This window comes from Hylaeus volcanicus, chromosome 7 (assembly GCF_026283585.1).
Source record: "Hylaeus volcanicus isolate JK05 chromosome 7, UHH_iyHylVolc1.0_haploid, whole genome shotgun sequence".
Taxonomy (NCBI): domain Eukaryota; kingdom Metazoa; phylum Arthropoda; class Insecta; order Hymenoptera; family Colletidae; genus Hylaeus; species Hylaeus volcanicus.
In genome coordinates this window covers 12,635,579-12,660,703 of record NC_071982.1, presented here as the reverse complement: position 1 = coordinate 12,660,703, position 25,125 = coordinate 12,635,579, and the positions used below count along the sequence as shown (strand labels likewise).

At 39.3% G+C, this 25,125-nt stretch overlaps 2 protein-coding genes across 10 annotated transcripts in view; both read left to right on the top strand.

Annotated features, from left to right (window-relative positions):
• LOC128879474 (monocarboxylate transporter 3) overlaps window positions 1–15,731 on the top strand; it is a 26,325-nt gene extending 10,594 nt beyond the window's left edge. For 2 of the 6 annotated variants that reach the window (XM_054128637.1, XM_054128643.1), the window contains exons 2-11: window positions 10,154–10,454; window positions 10,526–10,669; window positions 10,751–10,956; window positions 11,043–11,271; window positions 11,374–11,822; window positions 11,897–12,125; window positions 12,198–12,373; window positions 12,456–12,678; window positions 12,760–13,007; window positions 13,073–15,731. In XM_054128637.1, coding sequence (XP_053984612.1) covers window positions 10,154–10,454; window positions 10,526–10,669; window positions 10,751–10,956; window positions 11,043–11,271; window positions 11,374–11,822; window positions 11,897–12,125; window positions 12,198–12,373; window positions 12,456–12,678; window positions 12,760–13,007; window positions 13,073–13,222 — 2,355 coding nt within the window. In that variant the 3' untranslated portion in view covers window positions 13,223–15,731. Of the gene's footprint in view, window positions 1–3,224; window positions 3,687–6,325; window positions 7,868–9,814; window positions 10,010–10,153; window positions 10,455–10,525; window positions 10,670–10,750; window positions 10,957–11,042; window positions 11,272–11,373; window positions 11,823–11,896; window positions 12,126–12,197; window positions 12,374–12,455; window positions 12,679–12,759; window positions 13,008–13,072 lie in introns of those variants that run through there. The other 4 variants (XM_054128642.1, XM_054128639.1, XM_054128640.1 and 1 more) reach the window with 4 other exon arrangements.
• Window positions 15,732–17,796: 2,065 nt separating this feature from the next.
• The window catches only part of LOC128880426 (monocarboxylate transporter 3), a 43,053-nt gene continuing 35,724 nt past the window's right edge, over window positions 17,797–25,125 (top strand). Inside the window, exon 1 of one of the 4 annotated variants that reach the window (XM_054130482.1) lies at window positions 17,797–18,054. In XM_054130482.1, the coding sequence (XP_053986457.1) occupies window positions 18,044–18,054 (11 nt within the window). In that variant the 5' untranslated portion in view covers window positions 17,797–18,043. Of the gene's footprint in view, window positions 18,055–19,335; window positions 19,934–23,487; window positions 24,295–24,315; window positions 24,647–25,125 lie in introns of those variants that run through there. The other 3 variants (XM_054130485.1, XM_054130486.1, XM_054130488.1) reach the window with 3 other exon arrangements.

The following is a 25,125-nucleotide window of genomic DNA, read 5'->3' as shown; positions in this document are numbered from 1 at the left end:
ATAAAGTGTTCCCTATTTTTGTTCGTACAAGCGTAGTTGCATGATATCGATACCGTCGATATGGTCGATATCGTCGCCATTAACATGGCCGCCAAAATATGAATTGTGTCAAAATGCTTAACTCTAAGGTGTTAGTGAAGCATTACTTTAACATCTTCGTACCGATTAGAATCGCTCAGGCAGTATTATCAATTTATCGATTTTTCCTATTAAGAACAATTGAGAATCTCTTTTTCGTGCATTTCGTTCTTACCGATCGGAACGCGATTATCTTAGCAAGCAAGAGAAAAGTTTTATGATTCTTTAAATTTATCGGGAACCAACGAAAGCGTACCAGGAATAGACGGAGGATGTTATCGACGAGAGAATTCGGTGAGGTTATGATAATGAGAGTCGGATACGCAGACAATGTGAACGTGATTCATCGAAAGTGAGGGGAACGATGCTTCCTTTCTGATTCCTCGTTTATCGCAGTTATTAGTATCTCGCTGTCCTAAGCAAACTGGGGCAACACAAGAAGTTAACGTTGTCGTAAACAATAGCCCCATTGCGATTCGAGTAAACACGGTCTGTCGGCTCGTTTGTATTTTCTGAGTCATTTCGAGGCGTCGTTGCTGACGTTTACCGAGAAGACGAGAACCAGATGCCCCGACGATTATTACAAATTGTTGATCTCTTTCATACTTCCGCGAGCAACGTCGTGGAAACACAAAAGGGAACGTCGAGCTCGTCGTTGAGAATCAATAACCGTTTATCTTGAAAACTTGGAGACTGGGGCTAGGAGTATATTTGAATAACTTAGTATTCCGTTCGAATACTAAGCTTTAAATATTTTTTTATTCGGATGTGGCTATTAGAATGCTATTATTTCGTTGGAATTGCATGGTTCGTCGTTAATAGAAAGTAGGGAAAATTATATTATTAGAGTTCCCGGAATATTCACTGGCGTTTATTTTTGTCGTATTGATTTCAATTTTGAGAATGAATGAAAACATGACTTTCGTTTGCTCGATAGCCAGCCGAGCGAGTCGACAGGTGGCTCGCGATAATTAAAGGTAAATGACAGTGGAGACTGTTTGTGTTGTTATACCGAGGGATACACCCAAATACTCGCTCGATGTAAACCACATCCAAGTAGTCACCTATTTAAATAATCTGCAAGTAGTTAACCCTTAAATGGACAATGTTGTTTTTAAACAACATACTAAACATCACAGATAAAATTGACCTTCTTTTATTTTTTTGTAATTTTGACGACTAGTTCTTATTTCTGAACGAATTTTGTACTTTTTTTAATGTTGGCACTATCCAATATTTTTATGCATTGAAAATAAGTTAATGTCAAATGTCACTTTGAAGAAAACTTTTCGGCAAACGTGAAACAAAAATCGTCCATTTAAGGGTTAAATATTCAACTAGTGTTCGAATTAGTTAAATATCTGAATAGTTCGATGGAATAAATATTTCCAAAGACTAGAAGCAAACAATGTTTCAATTATCGCGAATTGGCTCGGTCGAGCGTACCCTAACTTGAGCCGTTAATTTTTCCGCGGAGATGAGAAGCAGATGGTGTTTTCATGCGCTCGTGCCTCCGACTCTAATTGTCGTCGGTTATTATCTAATTAATTCATAAGCGACGTCCGACACACGAGCATCGTGGAACGCATTTCAACGACAGTTGGTTTGCGTGATCGTGAAGTAACGTTACCAGTGCTATTATATCCTCCTCCGGAATATCCATTCCCTGTTTCTTTGTAGTACAAAGTTTGTACCGATCATTCGGTGGCGCATTATCCTGTGGACAAAGAAGACCTCTGCCTAAGGGCTCGAACACAGGGCGTTCAAAATCGATTCGAAATTTCTGATATACATATAAATTACCGATAATTAGTCAAACGACAGGTCTTGATAACTTCAACAATATTTCACGCGATACCGAATTGAATAGTACATGAAATAATTATATGTGAGACCTGTAGACAAGAGTTTGAAAACGTGGTTAGTTCATCGTAAGATCGTGGCAAGTTTAGTGTTAAGGGGTTAGTCGCAGTCAGGAAAATGGAAACGGACACTTTGTTGTGTGTTTTTTTTTAAGGTATTAACACTTTATTTACCGGGAGCCTATTTATAGGCTTTTTCAATATTTAGCTGTTTGAATTTATTTACTGTGTTGATGGTTGTCTACTTAGATTGTTCAGTGTTTGGAAACAGACTTGGCTTTCAATGTACCCAGCAGCAGTATGGAGGAATTATTGTCAGCCTAGATTGACATATTCTACTGTAGAAAATTCTTTTTTGAATTAAACACTGTTTCTAAATAGCCCGGTAGATAAAGTGTTAAATAATAATTTGTCTGAATGAAATGTAAATATATTACAAAGTATGTCTCAAACAAACTATAAAAGAATGTTTGTTTTAAAAAATGGTTAATTCATTTGGTCATAACAGGCGATGGCGTGGGTGGTCAGTTGGTTTGCGGTGAGCAAGATTTCTTCAAACTGGTGCACCTGAAAACAAAACTAAAGGTAGATTTAGAAAATATATCGGACTAACGGGTCCCTGATCGAAGGATTTTCTATTTTCTTGTATACTTTTTCTTTTTATCCTGTATTGAATCGCTTAATTTTAGTGAAAAAAATTGAAAATCAACTTCATCAAATGTTCGTCCATCTTGTTTTATATGAATTTTTTCCAAATTCCTTCGTTCAGGGACCCGCTAGACTAATCTATTTTCGAAATCTACCTTTGTTTTTGTTTTCAGGTAAACCAGCGTAGAGAAATCTTGCTCATCGCAAACCTATGGTTTTAAATCATCGTCTACGACGTAGACTCTACCGCATTGGCTGTTACGACGATATAAATTAAACGTTTCTTAAAACAAAAAATGTTTTTTAGTTCTTTAAAGCATGCTTTATAATATACTTAATTGTTACTTGTGCAAATTATTATTTAATAACTAAAGAACTAAAAGAAATGACAAAGAAATGTCGTTTTTCCTCTTCCTTGACTGCGACTAACCCCTTAATCTAGCCATCGGTAGTTACGAGTCCTACGAAGGTATAACGCGTCACCACGATTATTCTACTGTTTCATTATTATGCCTTGCCTAGAGATCATCTTCGCAACGTTGACCTAACATTCTCCTTTCCCTGTACCCATCTACCCTTGGTTAAACCGCTTGTAATCGGATCGTTGGCGATTTTCGTAGACGGGAGCCGGTAGATGGCTATCGATTAACCGCGATTCCATGTATCGACGGTAATCTCGATAATACGATATTTTGGTAAGCTCTCGGGCTCGCGTGCGAGATCAATTTCATGGCGGTGTAAGCATCGGACTTATGTTAGATTATTAGCGTTTCGTGTCACGCTACGAGCATGGCCACTTCACGTTACACGGTGTTTCTTGTACGGCTATTCGGTCGTTCGATCTTGAACGTGACATCTCGTAGCCAGCTGATAATACCGTCAACAGTGGGAACTGTCACTTTCATCGTGAACTACGAGCGTTGCCAGCAAATATTTGCTCGGTGAGGTAACGTTTCGAAACGGGTAACTCTAAAAATTGCATAAACCGTTGGTGGTCGTTGTGGGCTCGTTCCTCCCCAGGTGTCCGTTAAAAAGCGCTCTAGCGCGGTGCACAGGGACCTAATGGCTTACGCGGAACAACGCGTCGATACGTTGAACGTAAGTTCGTGCTGCTGCTTCGTTAGTAAATAACTCGTCGAACCGTGCTACTCCACCAGTCAATGTGAATCATCCACGGTGAACACAGAGACCCGAGTGACATTGAGTCGTGTTGTGTCGATCACTCGGTAAATACCAGGGATGGGCAGCATTCTCTGGATAAACCAACTTTCAATAACGAATAAAAGATCAGTAATTTATCATTTCATTTTATTCGTCATTTGTCGTTCGAATGAAATTCTGCTCGTCCGAACGAATGCATCCCGCGACAAAGTACTCTCGAAATACTGCAATTGACACATTGGCCAGGTGGGAAAGGTTTTTGGCATCGCATGGAGTCCAATGTCACGGAGCCGCTTATTTTCGTGCTTCTTTGTCGGCGAAGTTCGCTGTGTAATTCTCAAATGGAATTCATTGCCTCCTGTTCGTTCTATCGCAATTCGATGTTCAATTTATCCCTGATGTTACGTGTCGCTGTTTATCGTTGCAAATACGAGATTGGTGCAGTATGTTTTTTATCGGGAACACTCTAGCCAGGGTTTCTCAAACTGTGGATTGCAAATCTTTGGGGATCTGTGAACTCTTGGAAAAAAGTGAGGGATTTTCTGAAAAGACAGTTGATGCTTTCGATCAGTGCATTAATTGATCAAGTAACGTCTAGAAAGTTTCGATTGAACGATATGGAACCGTGTAGATTAGATTGAAGTTGTTTACACCCCTGGACTCCACTGGCGCCACTCTACGGCGACACGAATAGTATACAACCATAGCTCGTTTCAAGTGTGGTTATTATATACAGTGAGTGTAAAATGTATTCGTACACCGATCAATTTCCCAAAAAACTTTTGTGTGAAATTGTAGTTTTTAATTTCTTTTTTTTTGTAATCAATGATATTTTACATATTCTCGAAAGTCTCTGAGAAAAATATAGTCCAAACAACATTTACTAGTTAATATAATTTGTGAAATTAAGAAAAAGATGCGAAAAGTGGGTAAAAGTATAGAAGCAATTAGTATTTGTACGATTCTTATGACTAGACTGCGAATCTTTATGCAAAATAAAATCTTGGCGAACGTGCCTACAAAAATTGAACCTAAATAGGAATTTATTTTAATCTGCAAATATTATATTATAACATGAACTTTAATTTCAATCTTTTTTATATTCTTGCATATTGTTTGCATTTTGTAGTTTCTTGCACATTAAAATTTCCAAAAAACTTTTGTGTGAAATTGTAGTTTCTTAATTTCTTTTTTTTTTTTTTTTTTTGTAATCAATGATATTTTACATATTCTCGGAAGTCTCTGAGAAAAATATAGTCCAAACAACGTTTACTAGTTAATATAATTTGCGAAATTAACAAAAAGATGCGAAAAGTGGGTAAAAGTATAGAAGCAATAAGTATTTGTACGATTCTTATGACGAACCGTTTACAGTATAGTTTGTAATGTAAACACATTAGTTCATTGCTCCGTACGAATTAGAAAAAAATTAAATTTCCAGTAAAGTACTTTAAAAAACGACTCTAATAGAGGAATTGAGGAAGATCTCACTTCGAGTAACTAATAATTTAGTTAATTTAATGCTTAGAAGAGTTACAATAATCATAAAATCGAAAGGAAATCCCACGAAGGAAGTATTAGGTTGTCCCAAAAGTTTCTTTCGCTTTATTAATAAGTAATACATGCACGATAGTTTATGTTTTATGGTACATTACTGAATTGTGCACGATTCATTTTACTCCTGTTACAACATGAATATATATGAAATTAGATTGTCTATTTATAGAAACACGACCACAGAAAATAATTGAGTGTAACTCGCGAAAGAAACTTTCGGGACAACCAAATATTATATACTTGTAAATTAATGTAAATTTCTTTTTTTTTAGAATCAAGTTTTAAAAATTAAACAGTTGTGCGAATACTTATTACTTCGACATTTCTATCGATTGTTTTTTTTCTTGTTAATTTCGCAACTTACATAAATAGCTATTTTTTTTTTGTAATCTATCTATTCTACAGATTTCAGAGAGTATAGAGAATGTCATTGTTTATAGAAAGTATGTTAATAAATTACTATTTTACATAGTTTTTTTGGACATTGATCGGTGTACGATTACTTTCTACACCCACTGTAGCTGATATTTTCAAAGTGTTATTCTGTATCATATAAAAAGTAGTTGTGGAGTCTATCAGTTTTAAATCATGACAGATAAATTTTTGTTCCTGTAGTTCCATTTCGCTACCGCAAAGTGTAGCGCCAATAAAACGTGTACTTCCCATATCTCTTTCTCCTATCAATCTCAATTAGGAAATCATTATTGCAACGATGTTTAGATAAAAGGAAAAGATAGGAGTTTCAGAAAAAAAGAATCGAGAACTCGAACTGTTTACAACATTATCCGAGCTATTTAATACTTTATAGCTTTCATTTATGTAACACTTTCTTAAGGACGCAAATCATTTTAAGAGAATCGCTTCGTATCAAAACCTTCGTGTACGTCGTGCATAACTTTCGAAACGGTCGTTAACTGCGAGATCGATAACGTCGTTCCTCTCGCGACCCATCGTACCCGCTTTCGTTCGACCATCACGCGTGATGCACGGTTCGTTCGATTAGAACGCACATCGACATGAAAAACGACGGTCGTTTGAAAATTCAAGGCACTTTCGGAACCATGGACAATGGTAGAATCGCATCGTATCGTTGGTGTTGTCGCGCCACGTAATTGCGACAGGGTGGGGACGCGTGTGCGACGCTTTGCATTTATAGGTTAACTTTTCGCACACGGGCGATCAGTGCCGCTTCAACGAGGGCTCCGTGTTCTCCTGAGGAGTTCTTTTGTCCGTCGAGTGCTTAAATCCCCGTCAAGGGGAACGTGCGATCCTCGAGTGTACGTGTTCTTCGGATTCGCCCTGAAATCGAACACGCGGCGAATATTCGCGACGTACAGTGAACATTTCACACATTCGCAACCGTCAACAACTCCGTGGATGTATTGACACCTTGTGTGCTCCCTCTGTTGAATCGACTGTCGTCCTTGCTGCACGAAAATTTACTAGGACAACGATGACAAAAGAAAGGACGCCGCGTGCGTAGAGAAAACAAAGTAACTTTGTTCGAGGAGGTTCGGGGAAAAGCGTTATACCACGGGTGTTCGCGTATAAATAGAATCACCGTAGCGCGCAGTGATACGCAGCAACCTATACGCACTTGTACGGCCAGCCAGTAGACTCATTGTCAGCGAAGTTGTCATGACAATTCGCGCATCCAGTATTGTTTCACGAGGTGTGCAGTGTCGCGTCGTTCGCGTGCATCCGACGTTTCGTGCATGCACCTCGTCGAATAGCTTGGAACGCGTCGCCGCGCCTATGTGCATCGTGACCAGTGGCGGATCTAGGCTGACAGGGGCCTGGAGTTCATTGCTGTGACGAGCCTTTTATTTACGAGAGGCACATTTTATTACGAAAGCATATATTTAGTGGATTATTCTTTGTGGGAGACGTTCAAGAAATTTGGACGTGTAAAGTTTGTCAGAAGGGTGGAACACCTGTAATCGTCAATTTTCAGAGTTGTACAGGCAGTACCGGATAGAAAAGCGTATACGCAGTCGTTCATTCTACGGTATCGGCAAATAGTTGAATTAAAATTAGGTTCTCTCGCTCCTCGAAGCTGAATATTCACGGTCCGCTCCTGATCGTGACCGGTGGTGTCGCGGCACGAGGAACAACATAACGTTTTAGTCCGTTCCGTCGTAAACTCGTACTGTCCAGCGTGTTTTTGCGTTGGGTGACGTTGGGTCCACTCGGGCCGCGCAGGTCGACACGCGATGCCAGTACGATAGAGGCTGACACAGAAGGCGCGAGTGCGAGTCATGGCAGCAGACTTCGACGATTGATAAACTGCTCTACTCCTGGGGCAGGGGCAGTTTGAAAACGCGCTGAAACGACGGGGCAGCGTGGCAAACCTTGCGGAATAAAGTGACGAGAAGAGGAACGTGGAGCGCGCAGCTGCGCGCACTTCTACGAAAATAGAACTCTGCACGGTTGTGTGCGGGGGCCAACGACGGAAGGAGCGCCAAGTGTGACATTAAGGCGATTGTAGAATGTCGCGCGTGTCGCTCAACAAGTCGCAGTACAGCCAGTACGGCTCGCGTCGCGTGCGGAAGATCAGCACGGTACGTTTAAAGGATTCGTGTTTATTTGGTAATCGCGTGCGTGCGTGCGTACGTCCGTCTGTCCGTGCACGTTAGTACGCGCCCCTCGACTTTCATCCTCGGCCAGTGCCGTACCTGCACGCTCGGGGCCCGCGTGCTAAGCTACATGGTGGAACGTTTCGCGTATCGTGTTACAGAAAAATTTGGTTATTTTCGAGGGGAAGGTAAAGCAATGTCGAAGTAGATTCAATCTTCTTTCCGTGGGAACGATCGTGAGATTTCCTTGTATTTACTGTTTATTACAGAATTTAGACAAAACGTGTATACAACGCTTTATTTGGCAAAAGACTACGGTAACCAGCCCAAGTGACTTGCGATAGAATCCCATTGGTTCCTCGTGGCTCTTCCCAGGAGTGTACTGCAAGTCATTGTTATTTTGTTTATATATTCAAGTATTGACTCTTCCCCTGTGAGACTGCGATTATAATACATGAATATTAACCTCTGCAACTTCGATTGAATTATTCGTTCGGGGCACAGTGCCTCGATGTTTCATCCCTGCTCCACAGTCACGTGGTCTAGTATTAGTATCTCGCCTCGACGAATCAAGTGTGATTATACGCGTAATCTGATAGTAATTGATATAATGTTTGTTTTTTAGGGCCCCTCGAATACAGAGGGAGGGGTGAGGGCATGCTTAGTTACGCCACTGTCCTCGGGTGATCTCATTCGCCAGGCTGCGTCACGAATCGCTCTCGTTCGCTCGTTTGGGAGCGACACGTGACTTAGCCTTGACAGTCGGCGTGATTTACACTTTCGTAGGAGTTGACGATACGCGAAACGAGCAAAGAAGTTTAGACGTATTTTGCGTAACGTATGCATCTCGGTGTATATCCACCATTGCATCGTTTATACGCATAATTTGCATCCGGCGTGAATGCGAAACCGTCTTTGAAAACAAGGTCGAAAACAATACTCCTCGCCGTGGTTCCTTCGCCTTGACGTTAGGTGGCGCGCATCTTGCCGATTCTAATGACAGCGGATCAGCTGATCGAGCTGACCTTCCCATTCGGTTAAGTGGTTATCTAGTAGTTCCTCGATGCACTTGTACAGATAGTCCTCGACTTATAGAGTTTTCTTCGTTAACTCGAATTCGTCGTAAGTTCCATGTAAGATAAAACACAAATTCAACTGGGAAACGATCAAACAATGTAGCTTTTATGTAAGCTTTAACTTGACACTGTTGAGTGGGACACACAGTGTTGTAGTTAGCGTTGAGCTCGAGGCCAGGCTCCAATCAGAGATGGGTAAATGTAAATTTGATTGGAGGAACGACAGATCGAAATTTATTACTTACGAAGACTCGTCTCTTAATTGAATATTGATAATTGAGGATACTTACTATAGAATCTGTTCTTGCACGATCGTAACCACGAGTTATGCATCGAAGGCGAGCGTAAACCGAAGACTATATACATATACATACCTGTATACATTAGCGCTACGTTTAAATTCGCTAATGTGTCAGCACTCGAGGTCATTGCTCGGGGCTGTGCAGTTCTGCCAGACAAGTTCGCGTATCTTTCCTCTTATTGATGCACCGCAACGCATTTGAAACAAAGCGAACGTTTCTACTTCATTTTCAAGCAAATAAATAAGATTTTACTCCCTTTAATAAGAATAGATTTCCCAATAGATTTTTATTTTTACGAAACACGAGCTCGTAAGTCGGTACTTCGTTACTTAACAGACGTAACAAACGTTACTTTATCTCGGATAAGCGTACTCTTAGGGATTGGCTAAGCCATAGGAGCCATACAATATCTGTGCTTGCGTTTGCGTTACGAGATCATACAATACGGTGTCGTCGTTACTTCTCGCATTACGCTCAAAGAGGCATCTTCCGGAACAGCGTTAGCGATATGTAGTTCACGTTCTCTTTTTAGATTTACGAAACTTTCGTTCTTCTTGTATTCGTTCGTAAATTAAGGAGGAAAATGCGCAGGTTCTTCGTCGTATCCATACGATTCCGTGATGTAATCCTCGAGAATTTCTAACTGAGAATTTATTAATTAGTCACCTTCTGAAACCTATGGTAACCTTTGCAGTATTTATGTGTTTATGCACAGGCATAAAAGGACGTTTTTTCTTGCAGCACTCAAGGTAAACTGCCACTATTTTACTCAAGGCAAACACAAATACCTTTGCTGCTATATTGCAAATCCTAAAAAGATGTGCATCCACTACGTAAAAGTCAATTGTATAGTTAAGGTATCGTTCTTTAACCAATATTAATACTTTTTACAGACGGAAAGCGAGTATTCTGTAGAAGAACATGCAAGATTAACTAGCGCCGATGGGGCAGGAGATGAGGCATCTCCAGATGATGAGGGGGGCTCATTGTGCGAATACCATGACATACCACCTCCACCAGATGGTGGTTACGGTTGGGTTGTGGTATTTGCATCATTCATGTGTAACATGATAGTGGATGGTATTGCCTACACATTTGGCGTTTTCCTGGGAGAATTTGTTACGTATTTTGGAGAAGGAAAAGGCAAGACTGCATGGGTTGGCTCGTTGTTATCTGGGATGTACCTCAGTGCTGGTGGGTATCTTCTTTATAATTATGTTACATACCACCATTGTTCATTTCATATAATTTTAGTCTCTTTTCAGGACCTGTTGTCAGTGCTTTAACAAATAAGTATGGCTGCAGGGCAGTTTGTATGGCTGGTAGTTTTTTAGGTGCAGCGGCATTTGTACTTTCAACGTTTTCAACTAGTGTAAATATGCTAATGATGACTTATGGCGTCATGGGAGGTATTTAATATATCGGAGTTCTATATAATTTGCCTCTTTATGTTACAGGAACTTGTTGTATAATTTTACCGCTTGTTTCAGGAATTGGATTTGGTCTAATATATTTACCAGCGGTAGTGTGCGTAGGTTATTATTTCGAAACCAAAAGATCTCTAGCTACAGGCATTGCTGTATGCGGTTCAGGATTTGGAACATTTGCATTTGCTCCTCTTGCCACAATGTTACTAGAATCGTATAGTTGGAAGGGAGCAAACTTGATTCTTGCTGGCCTTATTTTAAATTGCGCTGTATGTATGATGAACGTAATATTAAAATAACATTTGAACCCCTTAATCATCGAAAAATTATGGTTGATAATAACGCTGAATTATAGGTGTTTGGTGCATTGATGAGGCCGTTAGAGTACCCGAAGGTATCTTCTGTTAAACCACTGTTACAAAGAATGGCAGAGGAGAAAAGATTTCAAATGGAGCGCGGGAGTATCGGAGGTTCTTACTTCATGGTACAACTGCCTGATGGATCCATGGAGAAAAGAATGAAGATGCCTATTAACATTGATCCTGGCGTACACTCCAGTTTCAATTTAGACCAATTAGTGCCTGGTAAGAAAATCTTTATTGATATTCATTTCATCAGCTCCATCGAAGAAACGCTTAAGTAGTAGGCTTTAAAATACACATCATTCAAAGCTCATAATATTAAAGGAACTCCTTTAACACCAGTTCCGACGGTGCCAACCCTTCCCACTATATCGGAAGTGAAAGTGCAAGAGCACTCATCCAGTGGAGCAACCAGCAACAGTGGCAGCATGGATCTGAAGACTATCTCCAGCAAGTCGAAGAGCAAAAGGAACATAGACGATACCAAAGATGCATCAGAAAAGTCTGAGAACGAATTCAAGCCAGTTATTCCTAGAAATGCTTCGCAGCCTGCCTTCACGACTCACGTGCAAGGTTTACCCAAGAACGGGTCCGTACCTTTCTTCGATAGAATTCGCAAAACTAGCACTGGCGAAAGATACAAGCCAAGTCTTAGCGCGATTAAGAATTCCAGATCAACGTTGAATTCTAATGGCGATATTAGAAAAAGCTTGCATTTAAGACTTTCCACGAGCAGCGTTATGGGCTCTCGGAATAATAATGCAGAAGTGGATGTACGTATTCTTGTGATCTAGTAATATTTATTATCAGAGCTTGTAGATATGATACTGGTGACATATTGTTACAGGACAGCGAGAGTATTACTTTTACCACTAGCAAATCTAGTATCCCAAAGGAAAAGCCACAAATTATTCGGCCTTTGTCGAGAAAGGACATTTTTTACAGCGGCAGTGTAGTTAATTTGCCAGAATACCAGAGTCAGAAATCACTCGCGAATTATCGTCAGAGCGTTCTTTCATTACCAAAATCTGTTCGCGGAGATATTAAAGATACCGACGTTGAGAAGGCGCGTGAACGTAAGTGCCCACCTCCCAAAGAAATGTAATGTACGTATAACGAATTTTTACTAACGTTTAAAAATATTTCAGAACCTCTATGTCCCTGTTTGGTGTTACCTGACTCGTTTAAAGAGGCTCTGGCAACAATGATGGACGTATCTCTATTGAAAAACCCGGTATTTCTTTTAATTGGTATCAGTAATGTCTTTGGAATGGCTGGATTGTACGTCCCCTTCGTGTACTTAGTAGACGCTGCAGTTCAAGATGTAAGTTAAATACTATACTCTTAACTTTTCTATCTGGTATTATACTTCATATAATAAATTTTTGTATTTATATAATTTCCAGAAAATCGAAAGAAACTCTGCGTCTTATCTATTATCTATAATCGGTATCACAAATACCGTGGGTCGCGTAGCCTGCGGTTACATCGCAGACTTTCCTCAAGTGGACTCCTTGCTGTTGAACAATATCTGTTTAATTATATCAACGGTTGCCGTAGCCGCGACTCCGTTTTGCCATTCGTTCGTTGCTTACATCATCATGAGTATCTTCTTCGGCATAGCTATTTGTGAGTTTCCAAACCGACGACTCGTTTTTATGTTTTCTTACGACAAAATAACAATTGTATATTTTTTTTTTATTGTTTCAGCTGGATACATCTCCTTGACATCGATTATCCTGGTAGATCTCTTAGGATTGGACAAATTGACAAACGCGTTTGGCCTTCTAATTTTATTCAGAGGAGCCGCCGCTATCGTTGGCTCACCCTTGGCAGGCGCCGTTTACGACGCAACGAAAAGCTACAGCATCCCATTCTTCATGGCAGGATTCTTCTTCTTCATGAGCACCGTTACCAGTTTCATGGCTCCAGCGATGAAACGGTGCACAACGCCACAGGTACGGATAAAATATTATTTATCGGCTAGTTTAACTTTACTAAACGCGAACCGAATTTGTTGCAGACACAGCCTGTGATATTAGATACATTGACTCCCATCGATGAAGATATCGAAGAAGAAAACGAGGACGACATCCCCGAAATCGTAGAAACCGCGCCATCCCCGCAAGAACCACCCGAGAAAGAAATTAAGCAAATAGAGTCTGTTTTATAAGTCTGGTCCGCTTAAGGAGAGAGAAATCGCCTTCACCTCCGAGCCACACTGTGATAGGGCTGTTGCTTTGAGAAGGTCTGAAAAGGTACTTCTTCGTTATACATTTTAACGGATAAAGCACAAATTAATGAATAAAAACCTGGTGGTATTTTTAACGCACTTAGAACTTTTCCGATAGTATCTAATTTTTTTTATGAAACTAATACACACACACACTCACACACACACATACACACACAATATGCGATGTAAAAATGCCATCAGGCGTGAAATTTCATTTGCCTATGTCAATAGTAGATGATAGATAGAAGAATTTATTAACTTAATCAGTATAAATTGATCAGTATACAAAACAAAAATGTTGAAAAAGTGAAAAAAATGCTTTTGCACTTGCATATCGAGTAAAGTTGAAAGAATTATTAATCTTCATCATAGGTATACATGATGATAAATATTATGATTTAGAGTAAGGATGGTCGATCATAACCTCGATGACTGGCTCTCTTTATTTTCTTCCCTTTGCCCATTAGTACTATTAAGAACCACTCATTCGTTTCTATTTTCGAGCTAAGATTTACGCGTTGAGAACAACGAAAGACATTCAGTGTTCTATGTCGAGTTTCGCTAGTAATTTTACGTTAGCATAACGCGTTCGACACTGTATAGAGTTTCTAAGCGTGGCCAATGTCTTTCAACGATCGATCATCCTTAATCGAAAGATTACCCCCACCCTATATACTTGTCACTTAAATCTATTTTTGGTCGCAATCCAAAGATACAATTCCAATTGATTACATTCAGAGAGATATTTTTCTTGCATACACGAAACAAATGTATATATTATATAGGCGAGAAGAGAATAAGAACGGTATGTGGATTAGATTACGTAACACATGATAGATTCGCTGTTGCGGAAAAGAATTGTAAATAATATATAGACAATTGTAAAATAGTGTATAACGAATTTTGAAATTAGGCACGTAGAGAACGATTTATGTTTCGAGTCCCCATCACAATGCGGGAATCCTTGTATTAATGTATCGATTAATGAACAATTAACACGCTGCTAGGTAGAGACTAATTAATATATTAACGATTTAGCTAGAACGTTTATTTCACTGAATGTATACTAAAAATAAAAAAGAAAAGATTGTTACATCCGACACAGCTAGTTTGTGTAAATTAATCCTTTAGTTAACAGAATTGACTGTCGGGATAATACTAAACGATTGAATGCACATTAATTAACACAAACTAATTCTCGACTAATACACGCTATTCAACACGAGGTTCAGCGTACGCAAAAGAGTTCGTGTCACTTGTATCGTGTAGGTAACTAATGAATTACCGTTTATCGCGAGTAGAAAGAGTTATTCGATTATACATGTAATTTTTATTTACGAAACGCATACACGCCTATGATCCGTATAAATGTATAAATTTATGTATCTGTACACAGATTTATATATTTATATGCAAATTTATATATAAATAATATATATACAGCAAGTCCTCGACTTGAGCAATTAATTCTGGAATTTAATAAAATTTGAAAACATTTAATATAAAATCTTCGTTAGAAGTGTTAATCAAAGTCGAAAAAAAATATATTATTTCACATGTGTATACATATACAAATGTACACAAAATGTATACAAGAATCCAACACGACTCGAGGACCCGCTGTATATGCTATATAACAAAAAAGGAAAAAGAGTTAACTGTAAATCTTGTTAAACGGCATACGAAAAAAAAAAAAGGATATGTTGTATGTACATTGTATATACGACGGTTACTGGTAACGGTTACTACGATCAATTTATCGATACGCAGTCTCGCATCTCCGGGGAGAGAAATAATGGAATAAAGAACCCGTTGCTGTCGATACAAATACCAACAGTGCTATTATCATCGCTATTACCGCTATCACTATTACCACTACTATTATTATTACACTTCTATTACCTAGTACAACTATTACGACACTTATTTTTATTCTTATGATCGTTGTGCAGGAGACCGTGTTTCTTGTGGTTTGAATCAAATATAAAAATGTATACATGCTACTCAGTCGGAAGTGTGTACGTGTGCACGCGTGCCGCGAGTCCTGCAGTTACGCTATATAGAGTATATACATATATATATATATGGAATATGGAATATATATATATGTATAAAATTTATTCGACGCGCGTGTTCATGTGGCATTTCGCACGCGCATGTTTTTTCATATGTATGCATGTGGAATCAGGCAGGACTTTAGCAGGAGGGATGGATATACAGGAGAGCGTGTGTTATGTCACATGTGTGCATAATAGAGGCATGCATGCGTATATGAGCGTGTTTTAACACACATGCGCACGGACTCTTTAAATCCTGTGCATATGTTAAATGAAGCATAAAAAAAAAACAAGTGAGGTATATATATGCTATGGTACAAAGAAGGACAAATGTATTAGGTGACGTTTATTGAAATTGAAGAGGAATTATGAATTTTTATTACTGAAACTTTGCGCTGACTTGTTTATTTATTTACGTGTGTAACTCCCCACGATTCCCACGGCGAGGCGCTAGCGTTTCGAGATGCATTCAGCCGTCCTCGTCCTCTACCGTCATTTTGTTTTTTCCGTTCGTTTCGTTTAAGAGGCGTTTTTCGCTGAATGTAAATCACGAATGCGCAGCAAACGAACAGCAATAAAACATTGTAATACGTGAACCAGTTTCGATTCTTGTCACGTCGGCTAATCGCCGATTACTATCGCTCTCGATAATTCACCGCATACCGCTCACGAGCGTATCTGAAACTTTAGCACGTTTCCCACGTGTAGGAGGTCGAATAATGCATTTCCAACGTGTTGACTGGACTCAAAGCATTGTAACCTTGACAATTATACGGAAACATAATCAAACGACTCGTTATTGTCGCCACGCAAACAAATCGAAACACCGTGGAACGATATTTTTTTTGCACGGAGTTCGATGGGGGATCGATTCATCGAAATCGATCGATAAATATTTGCCATCTACAGTGGCGACTTTAATCGAACGATCGATACGATTATCTTTCAAATTCGTAACTGTATGGAAAAGTATGTTATGCTAATTGTTTTAGGAATGCGTTAAAAGAAGAAAGAAGAAGAAGAAGAAGAAGATTAATTTTACAATCGAATCCTTTCCCTGTGAATGTTACTTTTGCGTATATTTCGTACAGTGTTTCCAGATTTTATTTATCGTTTTCTCCTCAGGTTACATAACATGTACGATACAGATGGTAATATACAACGAAATGTAGTAATGTAACGAATGAAACCCTGAGAATTATTCATTCTCTTCCAGCTTTTAGCAATCTTTCATACAATCTTACTTGGCAGATACTGTGATCGTATTCCGTAATAGTAATACGTTGCGATTCACAAACTCGATGTAAATCTTCTTAAGGGGCTTGGAACATCGAAAGGTAAAAAAAAATCACTTAAAAAAAAATTTTTTTTTATTACAATTTTAGCGATTCCGAACAATTCTATGCAAAGAAAATTGAATTTAGAGCACTAGAAGTGGTAAAAAAATTTGTTTGAAAAAGAAAATGGAATTTTGTTTTTCACAAAATTTCTTTTATTCTCACAAAAAAAGTTCGACGACACTAAGTTAGTAAAAAGAAAGCGATAAAACTGTAAAAAATATAAGGAAATACAACTGACAACTGATAGTTGGGCCTAATTTGCACCGAGGATTTTTTAGAGATTCCAAATGGTTAATTTTTTTAAAATGTTTAAAGTTGAAAAAAAAAATTTATAGGTTTGCGCGGCTATAACTTTTTTTGGTATCAAAATATTGAAAAAATCCTCGGCGTAAATTAGGCCTAACTATCAGTTATCACCTGTATTTCCTTATATTTTTTAGTTTTATCGCGTTCTTTTTACTAAGTTCGTGTCGTCGAACTTTTTTTGTGAGAAAAAACGAAATTTTGTAAAAATGGAACTTTTTTTTTGTCAAAAAGTTTTTTTTTTACCGCTTCTAGTGCTTCGAATTCAATTTTCTTTGCGTAGAATTGTTCAGAATCGCTTAAATTTTAATTAAAAAAAAAAAAAGTAATTTTTTTTCATTTTTTGATGTTCCAAGCCCCTTAAAGATATTCCTTCGATATTAATCCGAGACCATCGCAATGTGTTTGAAGTATTATTACAAAACATACGCAGCGTAAATTTACACCATTCGGAATTACCCATTTGTTTACATCGCTATCTCTCGTTGTATCGTACCATCGTCTCGTGTATCTGGAAGAGGAGTCGAAAAACAATACTCTAACCGAATTCCAATTTCAGGTCAATGTTTTTCCCGGTTTCGTGGCGAGCACGTGCTCCCGCGGTCGCCGAGGACGTCCATGTTCGAGGGATCGTTTTGTTTTCCACCTCCCTCTGTACGCGACGGACGGGACATCGTCCGATAGGCGTATATTCTTGGCACGACCTACCTTAAAGTAAACTTACACTTTCGTTTAAGCGCCACCGTGTCACAGAGAGGGGGCGAAGCACAGGAAACCGAACGAAGGTTCGATGGAACGCCACATCCACTCTGTCGCGCGAGGATTACAAGTTGGCTCGTTTCGTTACATTTACCGTGACTTTCTCGTGCTTTTTCCAGCAGTGCGCCGCCTTCGTGTTCCTCGTCACACCGTCGTACTATTGCATCACCCCTCTCACTCCTTCCTTGTTCCGCGCCAGAGACTTCCGTTTCATCCTTATGGCATCAGCACCCTCGCATGGCTAACTTCATCTTCAGATGAGGCGGACGACACCAAGCTGAAAGCGAAGTTCCTCGATCATGACCCACACGTGAGTGTAGCACCGAGATCGGCAAAACTTGAGTGGAAGTACGAATGGAAAGAGTCGCGGAACGATCAAGTCAAACGATCAGGTCGAACGATCGGTCTCAAAGTTTATTTAAATTCGCGTGAATTTTTGTTCATTCGTTACCAACTGGTAATTTCATTGATCGTTTCATTACAAATCGAAGTATGATTCCCAATAGACGGGTATCGTTTCAAAAGCTGTTTATTTTTCATTTGTTATTCAAAAGTTTTACCCATCGATGTAGGTTTACCGACAGTGACGAGGCTCACGAGGTTCGAGTTCACACTTTTGTGATAAGGAGGATTTACGCATCTATGGCATACAGTAACAAGGAAAACATTCAAAAATATACGTAATACAGTGGGTGTAGAAAGTATTCGTACACCGATCAATTTCCAAAAAGACTGTGTAAGATTTTAATTTATTAACTTATTTTTTATAAACAATGACATTCTACATATCCTCGAAAATGTCTAAAATAGATAGATTACAAAAAAAAAATAGCTATTTATGTAAGTTGCGAAATTTACAAGAAAAAAACACTTTATCGATAGAAATGTTGAAGCAATAAGTATTCGGACAACTGTTCAAGAGTACTTTACTGGACTTTACTGGAAATCTGATGTATTTTTATTCGTACGGAGCAATAAACTAATGTGTTTACGTTACAAACTCTACTGTAAATGATTCGTCGTAAGTAGACTGCCGATCTTTATGCATTTATAGGAAATTTGAATATGCAAGAAAAGTAAAGTTCAAAGTAAAGTTGATTCAAAGTAAAGTTTTTTGGGAAATTGATCAGCGTACGAATGCATTCTACACCGACTGTATACGTTGAATGTATTCTGGAATTTATATGATAGCACTATTTCATGTGCATACGTACCTTTTGGTTTACGTTTAACATCTATTCGTTATATTAGCTTGTATCATGAATGCATAAAATCTCCGATCGAGCGATAAGTCAACGTTCTCGTCTCGATCATAGGTCGCGCGGGAGCAGTGGCGTAATCAAAGACGCGCAGGAAAACCACGTTACACACAACATTTTCCCTATTCCAAGAAATATTACCATATAAGTCCGACTGGTCAGCTTTCTCTACAAATTGAAAAAAGCTGATATCAAACGTAGAGAGGATTACCTCTCCCTCTGTTCTATGTAATATCAGAAACTTGAACACTCGGGCGTTAGTGTCGTCGGTTACGTCACTGCGCGAGGATTTCTAGAGCGCGCAATGACCAATCATCGGTAAAAAGAACAGCGAATTTAGATCCCTGTAAACGACACTTATCTCGAGTTATCGTCGACGGTAATTAGGATACGCGATGATGGTTATCCTGCCAGTCAACTCGTTTGTAATGTTGACTGTAAGGAGACACGTATTCCCGCCGCCAGAAGGACCGCGAACGCGTTCTGGAGTGGAATCAGGTGTAATCGGAACGAAAAGAAAGCTCATCAGTGCGTATTTCTATGTGCAGTGCGAGTCGGCGCGAGATTAGTGCTCCGTGGCACGTGTGCGCAGTGCGAACGCTGCCGCCTTTTTTACGCGGGAATAGTCAGTTGAAACTCGCGGTTTAGCCAGTTCGATCGCCTGACCCCTGGATCGACGAATTTTTATTAAATACGAGGACAGATCCGAATGAATCGAGTCGACGTTACCGACGTTCATTTACTGTGCGTGGTCGAATATAAATCAAAGTACCGTTCGTAATAGTGTTGGTAAAAATGTCTATGCGTACCATCTATCGTTCCTTGATTTGAACCCGTTTGCATAACTTTCTGTGCCGTTTGGAAATCTGTGATCCTGGATTCAAATGAACTTCGCGAGTGGGATGCTGTGGAGCCTCCATACAATAGAAAGTAAACTGCTCGTATCATTCGAATACTTATCGTGTTTCTGTCTCTATTCTTAGATTTACCAGTTCCATTTCACGCAGTGTAACCATCTATTAATAAAATCGAAAATCTATCGAGTAGGTTGACTGAATATTCCGGAATGGAGTGTCACACGTAATGTGACACTGGCCTTGTGTCAATTGTACGCACGGGTGTAAGATAGAAAATCATTTGTATCCGCACATATGCGACGTTAGCGATTGGTGGGAATTGGCGCGGCGTCACAGGTAGTGAACCGTCTCAAAAATTCGATTGTAAATCGTGTGAAAAGCACCTCTCTTGTTAATTATTGCTCTTTTATCCCCCCCGTTTGCATCGCGGGTACTTGAAAGTTTTCTCAAAACGAAGGTCGATGTTCGAGCACGCTATTAACGTTTAGCAACGTTTGATCGATAAGTTCGAGCGGATACATTCTTAACATTGCCGTTACTGAAAATGGAAGGGACAAGGACGCGTTTGACTCTCTCATTATGTAAACCAGCCGTTATCAATCTCCACCTGCGCGTCTGGCTGTTGATACACGTTTTTCTCCACCGTTACGTCATATCGGGGCCCCTTATCGCCAACTGTGGTGGTTTTTGGAACGTCGAAAAACTGGTTGTCTTTTACAGTGGGTGCAGAAAGTATTCGTCCACCGATCAATTTCCAAAAAAAACTGTGTAAAATTGTAATTTATTAACTTGTTTTTCTATAAACAATGACATTCTACGTATTCGCGGAAATCTCTAGAATAGATAGATTACAAAAAAAAAAAAAATAACTATTTATGTAAGTTGCGAAATTAACAAGAAAAGAACAATTAATCGATAGAAATGTCGAAGCAATAAGTATTCGCACGACTGTTTAATTTGTAAAACTTGATTAAAAACAAAAAAGAAATTAACATTAATTCATAAGTATATAATACTGTTTTCGTGGGATTTCCTTTTGATTTTATAATTATTGTAACTTTTCTAAGCGTTAAATTAACTAAATTATTAGTTATTCGAAGTGAAGAGAATTGATCTTCTTCGATTCCTCTCTATTAGAGCCATTTTTAAAAGTGCTTTACTGGAAATTTGATGTTTTGTAATTCGTACGGAGCAATGAACTAATGTGTTTACGTCAGAAACTCTTCTGTAAATGGTTCGTCGCAAGTAGACTGCGGATCTTTATGTATTTATAGGAAATTTTGATGTGCAAGAAACTACGGAATGCAAACAATATGCAAGAATATAGAAAAGATTGAAAGTAAAGTTCGTGTTATAATATTTGCAGAATAAAATAAATTCCTATTTACGTTCAATTTTTGTAGGCACGTTGGCGAAAATTTTATTTCGCATAAAGATCCGCAGTCCAGTCATAAGAATCGTACAAATACTTATTGCTTCTATACTTTCACCCACTTTTCGCATTTTTTTTTTGTTACTTTCACAAATTATATGAACTAGTAAACGTTGTTTGGACTATATCTATCTTAGAGACTTCCGAGAATATGTAAAATATCATTGATTACAAAAAAAAAAAAAAGAAATTAAGAAACTATAATTTCACACAAAAGTTTTTTGGAAATTTTAATGTGCAAGAAACTACAAAATGCAAACAATATGCAAGAATATAAAAAAGATTGAAATTAAAGTTCATGATATAATATAATATTTGCAGAATAAAATAAATTCCTATTTGGGTTCAATTTTTATAGGCACGTTGGCGAAAATTTTATTTCGCATAAAGATCCGCAGTCTAGTCATAAGAATCGTACAAATACTTATTGCTTCTATACTTTCACCCACTTTTCGCATTTTTTTTTTTTGTTACTCTCACAAATTATATGAACTAGTAAACGTTGTTTGGACTGTATCTATCTTAGAGACTTCCGAGAATATGTCAAATACCATTGATTACACAAGAAAGAAATTGAGAAACTACAATTTCACACAAAAGTTTTTTTTGGAAATTGATCGGTGTACGAATACATTCTACGTCCACTGTATTTGTTATAGTATAGAAACGACAGCCTTGGCTATAATACTCAACGATATAATACTTTCAGCAATATCTATTCCGTTTACAATTACAGAGTACAACGTTTCGTACTTTGAATATTGGCATTTGCGTTACGATACTTCGACATGTCGTATCTCCTATAAAACGATAATCTCACTTTTGGAAATACTTTCTAGAATTGCAACATTTGCTACGTTGTTAATCGCAGTCATTTTCATCTCATTAACCAGTTCTCATTAACCAGTTCTTAATTCTAATCTAATCACATTTCTCGAATCTATGGTATTTTCCAAACAGGAACTGTCGCTACGTAGCATGTTAATGTTTCTTTCAAACTCTAAACTTTTTTTAAGAAAACGGGTTGTCGAGCTGTTTCGGCGGTCGCGCAATCTCCCGCTGGAACGGGTTATCGGGCAGTCGCCTCCGGAGTTCTTATCGACAATCGAGGGAGAACTTGCGTTGGCTAACTACGCCGCGGTGGCATTTTTCGAACTCGACGATCCGATTCCATCGACCGAGAGAGCGTATCGATTTCCCGTTCTCGATCGAAACGCGAGGGAACAGCTTATCGTTTCGCGTCGACGACCGTGGATGGCGACTCTTTACTGGAAAAGCTGCTAGTCGAGTAAGACGTACATTTGTTGAAGTTTTAATTTTTTATTTTTTTAACATGAATACACGAATTTCCATATGTATCCGGAGTCTAGTTACTCTGTACTCGAGTCACTGTAGAGGTTCATGGGGATGATCATAAAGGGCCCCTCTTCCATTATATATTATCTGATTCTTTTTCTTATTTCTTTTCCATTATAATTATCATTACGCCATAGGATTTTCGAACCTTATATTTATTAGTTATATCTTGAAAAACTGGGGCTGACAGGCCGGGATTCGAACCCGGGCTCTCAGCGTGGTAGTCGGGTACGTTACGCACTGCTCCACCGTCCATCCCTCTCCTCCTTTTAAGTATATTAACACGTTGATCGCCATGTCGCCCACATGTGGGCGACAGTGCTTTCTCCACTGAAGAACTAACGAAATTAATTCCGAATGTCAAGCATCAAAGGAAATGAATTTAAACCAAATTCATGAATTTTGACGAAATTACAAGAATAAATACGACGATAAATGTTTGATTATGCGGTCTCCAATAGTTTAAATAATACTTCATTTTAGTAGAAACTTTAAAGAATATTTGTCTGGCAGTCAACGTGTTAAAGTTAGTCATCTTTATAGGTCAGAGTTTGGCTCGAGTCTAATTCAATAGCAAATAAAGAAAGAAATGATTAGTCATATTCCCCTCAGGGGCTGTAGCTACCGATTGTAGCTACATTACGGGTTTAGCAATCCCGAGGTACCCGAGCTATAAGGAGACCGGTGGGCCCCAACAAAACTAGTGGCATCCCTAAGAGCAGCGATGAGCAAAAACCTTAGGCTTGGAATAAATCTGAAGTTTGCCGATATGTTTGTCTCGTTTCCTCTTTTCAACATTTTCCAAAGAAGGAAACGAGACAAACATGTCAGCAAACTTCAGATTTATTCCAAGCCTAAGGTTTTTGCCCATCTCTGCCTAAGAGGAGACCTATTCAACTAAATAGCTACGTAAGCAACTGCTGTACTTTCATTTTTCTTTAAAAATTCGGGAAAACGTAGATATCGTCTTCTAAAGAAAATTACATTTATATAAAGGTTAGCAAGGGGGAAGAAGAGTGAGCGCAACAGAGATTGCGTGACGTAGTACGCGGGCTCGCCGACCGAACTTCAAAGCGGTGACGCTCCACGCAACTCCGCAACCACGATTGCACTTAGATCAGTAAACTCACCTACACCAAACCTATATTTTCTATTGTACTTTGCGCAAACATCCCGATAGCACCGTTTCTTTCAGAATATTTTATCTTGTCCCCGGTGTTACCAAACTAAAGATATCCCGTTCCAATATTTCCCATTCGTCGTATTCAAAATTTCGCGTTGAATATTACGTAGAACTCTACTATCCAACAAATTTCTCGAATTTTATGAAGTCGTCGCATGTCGCGAGAGGTCCTCGTGCGTAGTTGCGCGAGTCGTAGCGTGTGTCCAAGTTGTCCAACGATCCTCAGCGTCGAGACGGACCAATCTGGCATTCGGTCGTTATCGGTGACCGATGAGAGCCGTGCACAGCCGACGGGACACGCTGGTCGTGCTGACTTTCGGGTACATCGCGCGTTCTGTCTCAGTACACGCGCGCCACGCGACCACGAACACGCGCGTGTCTCGTTCGGGCGTTGTTGATTCCTCCTCTCCCTTTCCCGCCGTGAAATTTCGAGCAGCCTGTGACAGTGAGCTCGCGAGAAAAGGTAATCTTGATAGACCCTTTCGTTTACGTGCTTCTCGTCGAGTTGCGTGTGGATTTCGTCACGCGCACATGTGTACGTGTATTGTATATACAAATGTATCCGTTGCTTCTTCACGCGCGGGGTTTTTACATGTATGGGTGTGCGTCGAACGGAAATACCATAGACGATGCGAGGAGTACACGCGTTGTGTGGCAAGTTTCGTATTTCAACAACGCTCCCGAGGACTTCCCGCCGTCGCGCTCGGCGCCTGCGCAACGCGCAGCTTCCCCTTGCACGTGGTCGCCCGTACACGTGCGCGTTGCTCTCGGCTTCCACTCTGGAAAATTCGTCAGGTTCTTTGCTGGGTATAATTGTATGTATCTCAGGTAGCGAGTAGTCTGTTTGAGCAGTGGAATATTCCATTCGTTAGTTGTGGTTTCTTGGGTTGGAATGTTTCTTTCTCCAGCTTGTTTTTATCGTCGAGTACAGGGAGCCGAAATATTCCGGTTCCAAGCTTCGGGTTATCGATATGAAAATATTCCGATCGGTCCGATAATTATTGGGTTGTCCGGAAAGTTCGTGCCTATTTTTAAGAAAAATTCAGATGCATATTTGAATTTTGATGTATATTTTGTATATGTAGCATTTTGTTCCACAACCTTTCCACCTGTTAAGGAATGTGCACGTGTTATTTGTTTTCAGCCATTCCGATATATTCAGACCTGTACCGCCTACTAAAAATCGGCATGGACTTTCCAGACAGCCCAATAGTTCCCTTTTTCAAATATAGTTTTCTTCGACCTATGCGCTACCTTCCATAAGAAACAGCGTTTGGAATATTTTTTCTTGGCC